Genomic DNA, 13844 nt, shown 5'->3' with positions numbered 1-13844 from the left:
CAGTAGATGACTACATACTTACAACTGGTTCTGTTTTGAGATATATAAGACAAGACTTATGCATGAGAATAATTGGTTGGTGGGTTTTCTTATAGTATCTTCTTGACTGCTGCTCTGGGTTTTCCTGAAGCTCTAATTCCTGTCCAACTGTTATGGGTAAACCTTGTGACGGATGGTCTACCTGCTACTGCTCTGGGCTTTAATCCTCCTGATCTTGATATCATGAATAAGCCTCCCCGCAACCCAAAAGAGCCACTGATCAGTGGATGGCTCTTCTTCCGTTACCTAGCTATTGGATGTAAGTAGCAATAGCTTTTCATTTATCTATTTTTAAGAAAGTTTGGGCATGTAGACTTTTTTGAGACCTGTTTGAAACTAATTTTGTCTGATCTCCATGTATGTTTGAGTCTTGAAAGCTAGAAATAGATGTGTTATGGAATTGGAATATATATATACTCATATATATTTGCAGTTAGTGCATATAGGTACAGTAAAGTAGCAATACTACGCTTCTATTGGTAGAAAGCCAGGCAGCAAAAACCCCAATTACGTAACATCGTTATGACTTACCACTTCATCAGAATCTTTTGATTTTGAGAACTAGGGAACCGTTAAAAATATAACTACTGTATTGAATTAGCCTTCTCAAATTGTCTGATGCTGGATAGTGCTACAGTTGTCACAGGAGAGAAGCCTTTTGGCAGTAGGGGAACTTAGGCCTGATTCTTACTCTGTACTTGAAGTTGCGTCTAATGCAATCTTAGCTTGTCCATGCACTGATCCTCAGGAGATGCTGAGGAAGATGCTGAGGAAGATAAGCATATTCTGGGATCAGGAACAAAGAACTAAGACTAGCTGTTAGTGTGTGCACTAACATTAGCAGCTGAGCTCATATGTAGAACTACTTATTAATCTGAAAGTGACAACTGTCTTTTTATGCTGAAGTGGAAAAGCACCAAGATAGTTGGTGTGATCAGAAAAATTAGGAATATTAACTTCTGAAATCAATGTGTGTAAATGTTAAGCTTTGGAGAATAAAGCTGCATTAATGTAAGCTAAGATAACTATCTACAGGGATACTTAACAAACATTGCCTTCACACAGAAGTTGGCACTTCAAAATTCCAACTGCCTTTATAGGCCTTACACTTAATTGGAAGTAAACGTTACTAATGTGAACACAGATGCATTGGGTTTGGGGGGGGAGCAGCAAAGGGGGGCGTTGCATGCTGATCATCTGAAGTGAAATCCCAGTTTGCCTTAAATTTCAGTTGTCTGCTTCCATAAGCACATACCAGATTCTGTCTAACACTACAGTATTCTGTTGGTTGTTTAAATTGCAGTTGTTGAAAGAGGCTTTTTCACAGGCAATGGAAAAATTAATCTGTTTTACAGTACTCAGAACTCTTGAGTAGAAGTTAAAGCATGCAAATGAGATCTCCTGCACAGAGATCACAGCACTGAAAAAAGCACTTTGTTTTCCTTAAGGTTATGTTGGAGCTGCTACAGTGGGTGCTGCTGCTTGGTGGTTTATTGCTGCTGATGGTGGTCCAAGAGTAACCTTTTATCAACTGGTATTTGCTCATTTTGTCTTGTGGTGGTGTAGTTTTTTTAACATACTCCTTTTATTCTTGTTACTTAAAATGAATGTAGCTAGAGTAAAATGAATGTAGCTTTTTTTCAGACTAGTTAAAGTAAAATCTAATCATGATTGTTTAATCTTGCATTAAAGCTCAAAGGTGGGATATCTGAGCTTCTAAATAATTTGAAGAACTAAGTCATTTACATATAGATGACATCTGGTATCACCTATAGAAATTTATACACACTAAGAGGAATGTTTCTGAAGCTGGTAAAAACTTAAAAATGAAGCTTTATAGGAGCCATATTGGAAAGTTTTATTCTTATAAAGCCATTTGCTTCATAATTGCCTATGTTACACATAACCAGCTGTAGAAGTAATGAGTTCATTACTCTGTTTTAGAGCCATTTTCTGCAGTGCAAAGAGGACAACCCAGATTTCTCTGGTGTCGACTGTGTGGTTTTTGAGTCTCCATATCCTATGACAATGGCGCTGTCTGTTCTTGTCACTATAGAGATGTGCAATGCTCTCAACAGGTTAGTGTCTCTAAATTAGAAATCAGAGCTTCTGCCTAGTTTATCTAAAATCATAGCTTATGGATGGCTCAACTAATGAATAGCAGTGAGTCATACTTCCTTTCTAAATCCTGTTAGTGCAAACAAAATGACTCTCCTAGATAACTTTTGATCTCTTATCATAAGGTATATTTTTAAGTCTGCCAGTTCATTCTGGTATTTCACTAAGCATGAGCAACTGAAATATTTTCCATTATTTTTAATTTGAGCCTCATCAATCAGATTATATCCCTCTTATGTTGGTATAAAGTTATATCAAGGAGAACTAAAATAAGAATGTTAAGACATGGAAAATAGTTTTTCCTGCCCTAAGGGAGTGTGGATTCATCCAGTTAATATTAGATTATAAATGGAAATCACTAAATAGCACAATGTCAAGGGTATTCTTCTTCAAATAACTTGGAGGTCAGTTAATTTAAAAACATATATTTTGAATACGAGTGTCTGCGGTGGCCCTATGTAGATACTGTTCTACATCTGAAAGTCAGGTTCTCAAACTTTGCTTCAGAATAGCCTAAATGTAGATGGAATGTGTGGAGAAGTGATTTAAAGAGGAAGCATTAAAAAGGTACAGGTTTGACCTGTGGTATATCCAGGCTATGGGTAAACTTCAAGGGGAAGTGGGGAACACTAGGGCCACAAGCATCCGATATACTGGGGAGGAGTCTGTCTGAAGCTGTTAAACCCATCATTCCTGTATCCCTCATATGGGGAGGATGTTTGAGTTTAGCAGAGAAGCTAGACTAGATCCGGAACTGGGAGAATGCACCAGAGTGTTCAGAAATAAGTGAGAGACTGCTGTGAACTGCAGCTCCTTTGATGATGAAAAGTTGCAGCCTATTTAAATCTCGTTTCAGCATGTTCCTTTCATTCATGACTGAGAAAATCGTGACTTGCTGTGCTGCCTTTCCTTGCAGTTAATTTCCCAAATTATTTGATTTCCTATTAATCTTATGAGAACACTGTTTCTGTTGCAGTTTATCAGAAAATCAGTCCTTAATGAGGATGCCCCCATGGGAAAATATCTGGCTGGTGGGCGCTATTTGCTTGTCCATGTCACTCCACTTCCTTATCCTTTATGTGGAACCGCTGCCAGTAAGTGCATGCATGTTACACCCATCTCTAAACTTAAAAACAGAGCAAAAACTTGTTGGTGCTTAAGGCAAGGAACATAGGAGGAAAAAAGATATAATGCTTGGCTTTTATTTCAGATTATCTTCCAGATCACACCTCTGAATGTGACACAATGGCTGATGGTGTTGAAAATCTCACTACCTGTCATTCTGCTGGACGAAACACTTAAATACGTGGCCCGTAACTACCTGGAACCTGGTAAAGATAGTGTGCGGCCTGCCACCAAACCATGTTCTTTGTCAGCATGCACCGAAGGAGTTTCCTGGCCGTTTGTGTTCATTACTATGCCCCTGGTTATCTGGCTTTACAGCACAGACACTAACTTTAGTGATATGTTCTGGTCTTGACTGACATGGTGACCATTTTACATTCAAAGAAAAAGTTTAACTTAATCAATTTTTTTATTATTTAGAGCAACTGTCTATTTCTGCTGAATTTTCACATGAACATATTTGCCGGTGATGGAGGTTTCATACTCTTGATTTTGTTTTTGTTTTTTTTTTTGCTTTTTCTGACTTCAGTGGGGGCAATATATTCCTCTTTTATACACAGTTAAAGTGTCCATTGATGTGTACAGAGAACTAACACTATTTTATGCAAATATTTTTTTGTAGATGAGAAGCATGTACAGTGTTCTGTTCAATAGTCTGTTCATCCTGTAAAAAATTTTTTTTTGAGCCAGCGGACACTATCGAACTAAATTGGCAGCAGATTTTAGGGAATGAATGTGTGTTGTCTAAAACTAAAAAAGCATGTAACTGTTTGTCTTCTGCATGATCATCCAAACTTAATTTGTCATATAGTCAGGTTTTACTCATAAGCTGAGCTTTCTGCACTGGGTAGACAGTACTGCTACCTCAGTCAGGATTTCTTCTTGGTTTGCCCCTCTTCCAGCTCCCTCACTTCTGGTTCTTGACTGTCCTTGTTTACAGCAGTTTCTGTATGAGGTATGCCTAGTCTTGCTCGTGCAGAAAATACCATTCCAGGTGCAGCCTGCTGGGTTCTTCCACATTTTCAACATGCGTAGGGGTTTTTTTTTAAGATTATTTATTTAAGTGTGTATTGTATTTTATTGTAACAGACCTTGTTTTGCCAGTGTTGCCCATTTTGCAGGGATAGGGAGGGCTATTTCAGTCTATTAAATCAAAACCAAGCCTTTTTACTAACACAACCTGTTTGAGTTCCAAAAGAGAATTTAAGTTGAATTTTGATACCTTATTTACATGCATTGGATCTCTTTTTTGTTTGGTTGGTTTATTTTTTTGTTTGTTTGTTGGTCTCCCTCCCCCTTTTAAAAAAAAAAGGCAAAAAAAAAGCAAAACTTTGATAATCAGACCTGGAAAAATAACTTGCACTGCATAGCTAGAAATTGGATTTTCTATACTTAGGGCACTAATGATCAGTTGTATACATGGAGTTACTCTGCTGGCCTGTTGTTAGCCTGACTTGAAGTAACAAGCTCGTGTGTGTGTTTTGTAAAATCTGTAAATAGCACATGACCAAATTGAACATATTGTATAGAACTATTTTTATTTTAATGTGGCACTAACCACCTTCATTATTACGATAAATGTTAAAGCATGTTTTCAAATTCAGTCCTGTATCAACAATGTGTAAGTCATTAACAGTCCTAACTGTGGTGTTTTTCTCCAATGCCTTCCAACTTTCATCGACTAAAGTGAGTATTTCTCTTCCATTTCACCATACCAGTGGTGACTTGCTGTAAAATAGCATATGCTGTATACATGTCAAAGAATAAATAGTAATTTCCTTCATTCCCATGCTGTGTTTTGTCAAACTCTGCTGTGCTACATTATTATCACCACTTTAGACTCTCTGTTTTGTGGTGCGAAGAAATTACTGATTCTGAAGGTAAAGTACTTGCTTATATTGTAGTGTAATTTAGGTCTCACTTCATAGCGCTCAGCCTTAGTGCCCCAAGATCTCACAGCTTTTGGTCTTAAGTTTGAGATAAAATTGGAAAATGTGTAACTGAAGACAGTGGCAGCAGTTCATATGAATGTTTGGCATCTAAACCACTCTGGTACTGGTGGTCAGATGTTGGTTTATTGTGATGTTTTTCCCTGCTTTGAAATACGGGGTGCCCTTCTGAGCAGACTGCCTTTCTCTGTGTTCTGGTATCTGCACTGCTCAAAATGCATGTGCTCCTTTGTGCAAAAAACTTACTGGTTCCAGTGAATGGAAACACTTTATATATTTTTTCATATGAAAACACAAAAGAACAGGCTTGACTTAACAGGGTTAGTCCTTGCAAATTGTACTAGGGTCAGCATGTCTTTGTAGCATAGCAGGCGCTATGTTATCTTGCATTGGCTCTAAATCTGCTTTTAATAGCAAGATTCAGAAAGCCTTTTAATTTCTCAGAGGAATATGATAGTTAAGAAGTATGTTCTGTTGGTGACAGCTGGAATTCAGTGAGTGCAGATAATTCTCTAGGTCTTAAGCTTTCAAATATAGGTGCTAACTTCAAAATACACAAACTCTATTTGAAATTTCACTATGTGATGAATGCTTACTATTTACATAGGTGTTACTTTGGCAAAAGTTGGCACTTAGTTGACTTGTTTCAGCTGATGCTAAAGTGACTTGGGAGAATAGCTGGAGCTAATGATGTGGTTGGATGTGTAGCAGAACTGTAGGCATATAGCTTCTGTTGATGCCCTGTTTAGCATGGAGGAACCTGTCTTTGGTTACGAAGCTGGACGTTTTGTAAATCATAAAACTAATGGCCTGCACCAGTCAGATGCTGTATCAATTTTAAATAAGCAATATAAGACCATTTCTTGAAACGGGAAACTAGTATGTCATGTGGTTTAGGATTCCCTGAGAAGAAAATGAATACTAGTGTGTTATTTCTTGGAATCAAATATTAGGAAGCTAGTTCTGTGTGTTCTCAGCTTTGTGGCCAAACTCTTTCCAGGATAGGGACAGCTACTCAGTCTTGGAACACCAATTCCATATATATCTCTAGACTGTTGCAGCACTATGTCAGTTGTAGGATCGCTATCTGTCACACTTGGATCTACATGTTGAAGGCAAATCTTCCAGTTTTAAGTGACATGGACTTAAATACCGACATCTGAGAGTTCACTTGTACAAGATGTCTTAGGACATTGCATTAGGACCTTCTGTTTCTTAGAGTTTTAATTTTCAAAGCGAGATGACTGGGTAAATTGGGTAGTATTCCTCCCTTATTGTTTCTGTAACTTCAGGAACTGGTTTTATAGACTGCTCCTAAAGAGCAAAGAAACCAGGTTGTGTAGCCATCTTAATCTCTTCCCCACCTCTGCCCTTTTCTAACTGTACTTCTACCAGTCCTGCTGTCGAGATTCTTATGTTGAACTGCAGTAATAAGGTCCCATATGATCAACACTTACCTGTCACTCTACCTCAAGTAATTCTGTTTCCTAGATGTTGCCACTACATGATAGATGTCAACTTAATGTGGTCTGGACTGGCCAAATGTTGAGACCTACCAGAAGCTTCCTCCTGGGTCAGTCAAGCAACCTGTCCTCTGGCAGCTGTCTGCTGTGAGCTGTTGTGTGATCCTGGAGCTGAAGTGCTGAGGATCCAGCCTTAACCTTTCTCCGAATGAGTGGTCTGTAGGAGGCTGCTCGACTCGCGTGTCTGTCAGAATAGCATACGGCAGCTAATGGCTGGGCTTCTTAACTGCCAAACTAGAAATACAGTGCAAGGCTGGGGAGGCACTGTAAGAAAAGAACGTGTTAACTAAAATGCTTAGCTCTTAATTGTATAGATCCTACCTTTTTTTAAGCTAGCTGTCTTTTTTTTTTTTTTTTTTGAGAAGTCAGAGAGAGATGACATTCTGATTTAGAAGACTTATTCATCAGTCTTGGAGTTGAAGCTCTCACTTATTAATTTTTCTGTTCCCCACATATTTTCTCTCCAGCCTCCTCACAGTACCAGAGTTGTCTGGAGATAAAATGGATCTCCTGAACTTGTAAAGACAAATTTCCAGCTGCTTACAGGGGGGAGACGAATACATACTACAGTACATTCACTGAGAGGAATCTATTTTAATATGTTTGTCCTATGGACATAGTAACACAAGCACTTATTTAAGTAGCAGCACTCAAAGTTAACTACTCTTCATCTCCTACGCTCAGTTTTTAGAAAATACGTCAATTCCTTTTGTTTCCTTTTGCTGGCATTTCAGTGAGCTTTTCCATCTCTGCTCTTTTCTGGATTCATTAGTAGTTTAACATCCTGCCACTTGTAATGACAGAGGGGTACATAAGAAAGATTAGTATCAGTCATGAGTTGGGTAACAAACAACTTTCGTAAAGCTTATGCTGGGAAAAGAGTGGGTTTTGGTACGACAGCAGGTCTTCCTGACCTCACTGTTCTGTGGGCTGGTCCAAATTGGAGCAAAGAAAATGGCCAGGCGGCTGCAGTTGTATGGCAGTTGTATGTTCTATCTTCCCAGTGCCCTTAGGCCCTCTTGTTGAGATGTGAGCAAGTCAAAGTACTGCTTGTAAACTACACAACGAGCTGCTCTTTCTTGCCTCTACCCAGGCACTAAAAGTAGTTCATACTGATCTGTAACACTGCTTTAGGAAGCGGTATGAAAGATGCTGCAAAAAAAACCACATACCATTCTGTCAAAATGCTACAAGGCTAATGTTTGTAGGGAGGCTTTTGCGGAGGAGGCTAATGGTAAGAAAAAGGCTTTAATCTGATGATAAAATGCAGTACAGCAGTCCTGTCATTGTTCCAATAACACAGCTGATGCATAGACTGTAAACAGTAAACAGCTTAAACAGGAAAGATGGTTGAATTTGCTGAGATGAAGGGAGGTAAAACTGATTAAGTTGTCTGTCTCTTGCACCTGTCTTGTTTACTTTTTTTGCACTTCTAACCATTAATTGTTTCCCTAATCTCTGCTAATAACATCTTTAATTACATTAATATTATGCATTCTCAAATCTTAGCAGGAGAGCCTAAAATTTATAGTGTTGAAGAAGTGTTTTGAAGAACCAACATCGAGTTCTAGCGAATTAGTGTACTGTTCTCTCCTGAACTCAAGGCTAACCTTATGCTACAGTAATAGTTTTATCATGTTGTACTCTGCCCTTTGCCTATGCATTAATCTGTGTAGTTTAATGACTTCTTCAAAGCTTTCCTACTGCTTCCCAGAATGAGCTGCATAACTTGGAAAAGGGGACATTTTTAGGTCACTTAAGGACCAAACTTGCAATATAATGCCTTGATAGAAAAAAACTCTTAATTTTAGCTCAAACTTGGTAGTATGAGAACTTGAAAGTAGAAACAACAATTAAGTGAGATTTGTCTGTTGCCTCTAAGCAGGCTAAGAAATGCAAAAACTATCTAAACCTATCTTAATTTTTTTCCTATGTGTGGCCTTTGTAGCAAATGCTGGCTTTGATCTTAGAGAGAGCTCTGCTGAGTTCAGAAGAGCTGAGACTGAATTCAGAGTGCTCTAGGCTTCAAAAATAAAGTAACCTGAGAGTGTCCCTTCAATGACAGAACAATCAGTTATCAAACTTAACATTCTTTCTTCTGTCACTGTTGATCTTAGTCTTGCTTTTATAATGATACTTAGCATTCATCCTTTCATTAACTGATGCCTTTTCTTTCTTTCCTTTTCAGCAATACTGGAGTAATCGCTTCCTAAACAATTTTGCAGAAATGTAAGGTTGTTTTGTTGCGTGCATGTGTTTTTAGCAACACATCTACCAAAACTTCTGCATGTATCATGTATAAAAATTCTTTGCTTTCCCTAAAACAAAACTCATTGTGTTCTCTGTGGAAGAAATGTGTGGTACCATTAGGACTTCATTATACAGATGTACAGATGTGCAATATAGCTTACGGAATTGGAAACTCTCTCCAGGGAAGTCTGGTTTCTTTGCTGCATGGAGAAGAGTTTATCTTTGAACAAGAATTGCGGAGCTGTCAGCCAGTTTTCCATATTTCTGTATGTAAAATGTCAGTTTATAAAATGTACAATATCAAAATAATGCATGCCTTCAGCTGTAGACAAATCTTTTCTTTGTAATGTATCATCCAAACATACTTCTATATAACAGCTTATGTACAATGCTATCCTATTTATAAAATCCATTGGAAAAAAAATACAAATGTTGAATGTTAAACTGTAAACCTCCAGTTCATAACTTCAGATTTTTTTTATCATGTGTGCAAATCAACCTATTTTGCACTGTAATGTAACTTATTTAAATTTAAGGCAGTAAGACAGATGTTGGTGCAATACAAAATGTTGTGATGCATTTACCTAAAACGCAACAACCAACTTAGCTGGTTACCACAACTGCATGTGTGACCTTAGAAGTTGTAAATAAGATCAATTGTCTACTTACATGCTGACAGTAACGAGCATCACACGTAGTTTCATTTGTATCAGGTAAATAAATTTATTCTACAATACCTACTTTGCGTGTTATTTTATGCACTTTGTTTTCCGCAGGTACGTATGTACATTCTTCAATGCTATCTTATATTAAGGCCAGGATGACATTAGCACCAACAGCATTGCAGTCTTTTCTACTAGAACTATGCAGATGCCAGCTGCTCTTCCGGCAGTATTGACCTCCTCGCTGGTGTGAAATTTTTTTTTTCCTTTCTCTGTCCAGGGGCTTGCGTGTGTGTTTAAGGGACACTGTCAAGTACTTTTGATCACTCAATTTTTTTAAACTGCTCCATTGTTTGTAAAATCCCTCTGAGAAACTTAAAATAAACATTTCTTTCCCAACTACATTTTTATTTTTTGTCCTTTTCTGTTTTCTAAATTGCCCCAGCCCTAAGTAGTTGCTGTCTCCTCCCTGTTTCATAGGCAAAAGGAAGATGAACCATGTATGTTTGCTACAAGATGCATGCCATAAATGGCTTGCTACATGTGCTTTTGTTAGTCATAGTTTACTTCATCTGTTGCTCAAAATGCAGGTTATTGCACCCTTCAGTACTCTACAGCAATGCAGCTCTTGTTAAATGTTCTGCAAGACAGAAGCACTGCAAATGTAACTTTTGTTTGGAGTAAGATGATGAGAGCAGGGGTACAAGGCGACCTCTGAATATGCAACACTAACTGTGGTTGATAAGTTTTAAATTAAATGTGATGCCTTCTAAACTCTAGCTCCCAGTACCAGCACACTGCTAGCAAATGCACTTCACCCAAATTAGGTGAAGTGTTTGAGCTGCTTCAAGCACAACAGCATTAAGTTTAAAAATACTGCAGTAGAATTCCATCATTTCTGCTTTCCTAGAAGATGCTGGAGAGTCAAGGATACATGAAGACATAGACCTGAGCTTTTTTCTTGTGGCTGTTTCCTACTATGGTAGTGTTGTTCTAGGCAAGCTGAGGTCTGCTCCTAACCTCTGGGGTGCAGCTGTCAGGACTGAGTTCAGCACTCAGCTTTTATCTACAACTGCAATTCTTTCCTCCACCTTATTTATAGACTCTTCAGAGCACACAAATAGCACTGTCACCAAATAATCTTCCAAGCTGTCCCATTACTGGCAGCACCGTTAACACCAGACAGCAGCGGCAAGACTCCCATTCTGCTTTACACATAATCATGTTTGAAACACTTTGGTCGAAAGTGCCACGCTAACGCTTCAGCCCTTGCTGAAACCGGTGGAAAACAAAAGTGAGGTTCACTTCTTCCGCAAATAAAGCTGCTGGAAGACAGGCTTCTTGGAAGTACGTGCTCCTGCGCAGCACCAAAGCATCGCCGCAGAAGTTACTCCTCTGCTGCCCCCTTCTCTACGTGGGTGAATACTCTGTCACCAACACTGGTGCCAAACGCAGAGATGAGCGAGCACGGGAAGGCCTCACTCGGGCAGCAGCATTTGTTTGCAGGCTGCGCTGCTGTTGGGGCAAGTCACGTTCCAAGAATGGTTTCAGCATTTCCACTCTCAGACACTGTCTCACTGGTGTGCAAACAAAGACCAAACTCTAACTTACTTAAAAATACTTTAAATCATTATCTGCAAGCTTTTAATTAGTCACCCAAGCGGACAACAAGGAGTACTTTTGGAATACACCTATACAACAAATACTTAAGCTTAGTGGGTTGCTGGTGTGGGGTAAGAGATGCTTTATCCAAACAGCTTCTGCCCCCTCCACCTTCCTCACTGCAGAGCCCTGGCTCTGAAGCGCTGTGTGAATGGGCTCGCTCAGACCGCCACGGAGGAAGGAAACTGGTCTGCGTAGCCAACCCTCTTAACAGGCATCACAGGCCTATTAGACCAAGCGCCAGATACAGAGGGCGCAAAACAGCCTCAAACATGTTTCACCGAGGTTAATTTCATTGTATGAGATTAGACACCACGTCCACCCCAGTGAGGGTGGACGAGAAATAGGAAGTTCACGCGGGAGAGGAGATAGCAGATTTGTTTCACAGACTCACCAGCATCTTGAAAACTGCCAAGATAAGTCTATGGAAGGAGCAGAAGAAAGAACAAGCAAGCTGCACTGCGAATGAACCTGAAGAATTTTTCCCAAATGTTTTATCTCTATTTAGTTACTCAAAAAACCAAAATTATCGCAGGACCACATAATCCTGGCCCGTACAGACTCTTAACTGCATGTTTCCCGCCATGGTCTTCCTAGTAATCTAGCACATGGCCTTAAAAACAAAGATGCCCAATAACTAGCATGGGGGGAACAAATCTGACCACGGTCGTGTCCTCGGGGTGCCGCTCGGTCACGGCTGCAGCAGAGCCGACCGGCTGCAGCTGCGCCCGGAGGCCCGGCAGCGCCCGCAGGGCAGGACGGCGGCCTGAAAAGGCTGCTCAGGTGAGCAGGGCGGCCTCGGGCCAGGAGCGTGACACCGTGGCACGCACCGTGCCCAGGTGAAATAAAGTTCAGGAACAACGAAACCCAGGCTGCTATAAACCCAGCGCTATTTAGGCAGGTGGCAGAGTCCATTTTTCCTACAGAGGCAGGCAGAGAACATCGATGGAAATCTCAACCTCAACCAGAACACGCACAACTCCCAACCAAAAGGAAAAAAAAAAGAAAGAAAAAAGAAGAAAAAGAGAAATTGCTGTAGTTTAGCCTCAATCTCCAGTCAATGAGACAATGCGAACAAGCCACAACTGACAAAAAACAAGGCCCTTTCCAAAGCACCCAGAACCTGTTTTAACAAGTTCCCTGGCTTGCAGAATGCCAAACCGCCCAAAGCATTGCAGAAGTATCTAACTATATCCCAGCGCTGTGTCAATCAGATTCTGCAACAGACCAGCAAAAAGCTGTATGGAACATGCCAAAATGAGCCTGAAGAGTGAACACGCACACTCCACAACACTGGAGCCACATCAACACACAGGACTACGCCAGAGGAAGAGGCCAGCGCGGCGGGGGGCTGCCTCCGCGGCAGGGAATAAGGCATTCCCTTAGTTTGCGTTTATGGACGGAGGTAGCAAAGGGGCTGAAGTCAAACGCAGGCATTTAAAATTGAAGCCCTGAAAAATGCCTTTTTCGAGCTGTCACTGACCCCAGAGCACGCAGACTCCCCCTGGTAATCTTCTCTTCTCAGAAATTGCTCAAACATCTGCAGTTGCTGTTCTTCATATACTCACAGCTGTCTGGGTTAGAACGGCCCCGCATTTAGCTCTTCCCTAAGCCCACGGCGGTGGGGAACTGTCTAGTGAGTGTGTGGGCATCTGCTTTCCGAGGCTTCTATGACATGGTTAGTAAATCATAGCATAAAACGAGATTAAACTGACCCCGTTTCCCATTTGCCCTTTACGGGCAGTAGAGGAGGCAGAAAGAAAAGCAGAAATCAAACCACAGCACAGGAAGAGTTAAACCTCTTTTGCAAAAACTCCCTGAGTGTTACTACATGGAAAGTCCTCAAAACTTCTTAGAGCCCAGTATTTCAGTAAGGAGAGTTAACACTCGACAAAATCCTCCAGCCTTATCAAACTGGCCGAGTTTCAGTGTGACGTTATCCTCTGCAGAACAGAGGCTGAAAGGTCAGCTGGAGCCACCTTCTCTCCCACCCATGAAAAGCTGTACCAGTGAGCTGCGGAAAGGTTAAAGTCCAGCCCCAGGCACTGCTCCTCCTCTTTCAACAGCAGCAAAGTTGGAAGAATCCAGCAGTTATTCCAGGTTAGCTGGAACTTTGGCTAACAAAAGAATTGTTTGGCATTCTGAAAATTAACCTTCCCTTCATTAGTTGAGCAGATACTTCAGCAAATGAGACACCTGAGCTAACAGAAGGCATTAACGGGTGTGCTTCGAAGAAAACCTGAAGTGACCTGGATGGCCATGAGGAACTACCGGATTCACAGGGACAATTCAGTGCGCATGAACACTGCCCCTTCCTTACCTTCGCTACGGATCGAAGCGGCAAAATAAAACAAACTTAGGGTTGGTTATCTTCCCACTCCGTCTGACAACACAGATACTGGCTAACTAGGAGCCCATCAAGTTTTGCAAGGCAAAAAAGCTCCTCAGTCATAGACCATAATTCCTTACTGGTTTCCCAACAGTCAGGCTTTAGGAACATTTATCTCCAGCACCAC

The 13844-nt window shown here is 40.5% G+C and overlaps 1 protein-coding gene across 2 annotated transcripts in view; it reads left to right on the top strand.

Annotated features, from left to right (window-relative positions):
• The window catches only part of ATP2A2 (ATPase sarcoplasmic/endoplasmic reticulum Ca2+ transporting 2), a 49256-nt gene extending 39188 nt beyond the window's left edge, over positions 1-10068 (top strand). The window contains exons 16-21 of one of the 2 annotated variants that reach the window (XM_085321027.1): positions 96-298; positions 1488-1573; positions 1984-2117; positions 3134-3251; positions 3368-3488; positions 8943-10068. In XM_085321027.1, coding sequence (XP_085177153.1) covers positions 96-298; positions 1488-1573; positions 1984-2117; positions 3134-3251; positions 3368-3488; positions 8943-8956 — 676 coding nt within the window. In that variant the 3' untranslated portion in view covers positions 8957-10068. Of the gene's footprint in view, positions 1-95; positions 299-1487; positions 1574-1983; positions 2118-3133; positions 3252-3367; positions 5066-8942 lie in introns of those variants that run through there. The other variant, XM_085321026.1, reaches the window with a different exon arrangement.
• Positions 10069-13844: the final 3776 nt, after the last annotated feature.

The sequence above is a fragment of the Rhea americana genome, unplaced genomic scaffold, assembly GCF_003343005.1.
Source record: "Rhea americana isolate MKP2758 unplaced genomic scaffold, rheAme1 scaffold_68, whole genome shotgun sequence".
NCBI lineage: Eukaryota > Metazoa > Chordata > Aves > Rheiformes > Rheidae > Rhea > Rhea americana.
The sequence above is the reverse complement of the archived record's forward strand: the minus strand, read 5'-3'. Positions and strand labels throughout refer to the sequence as shown.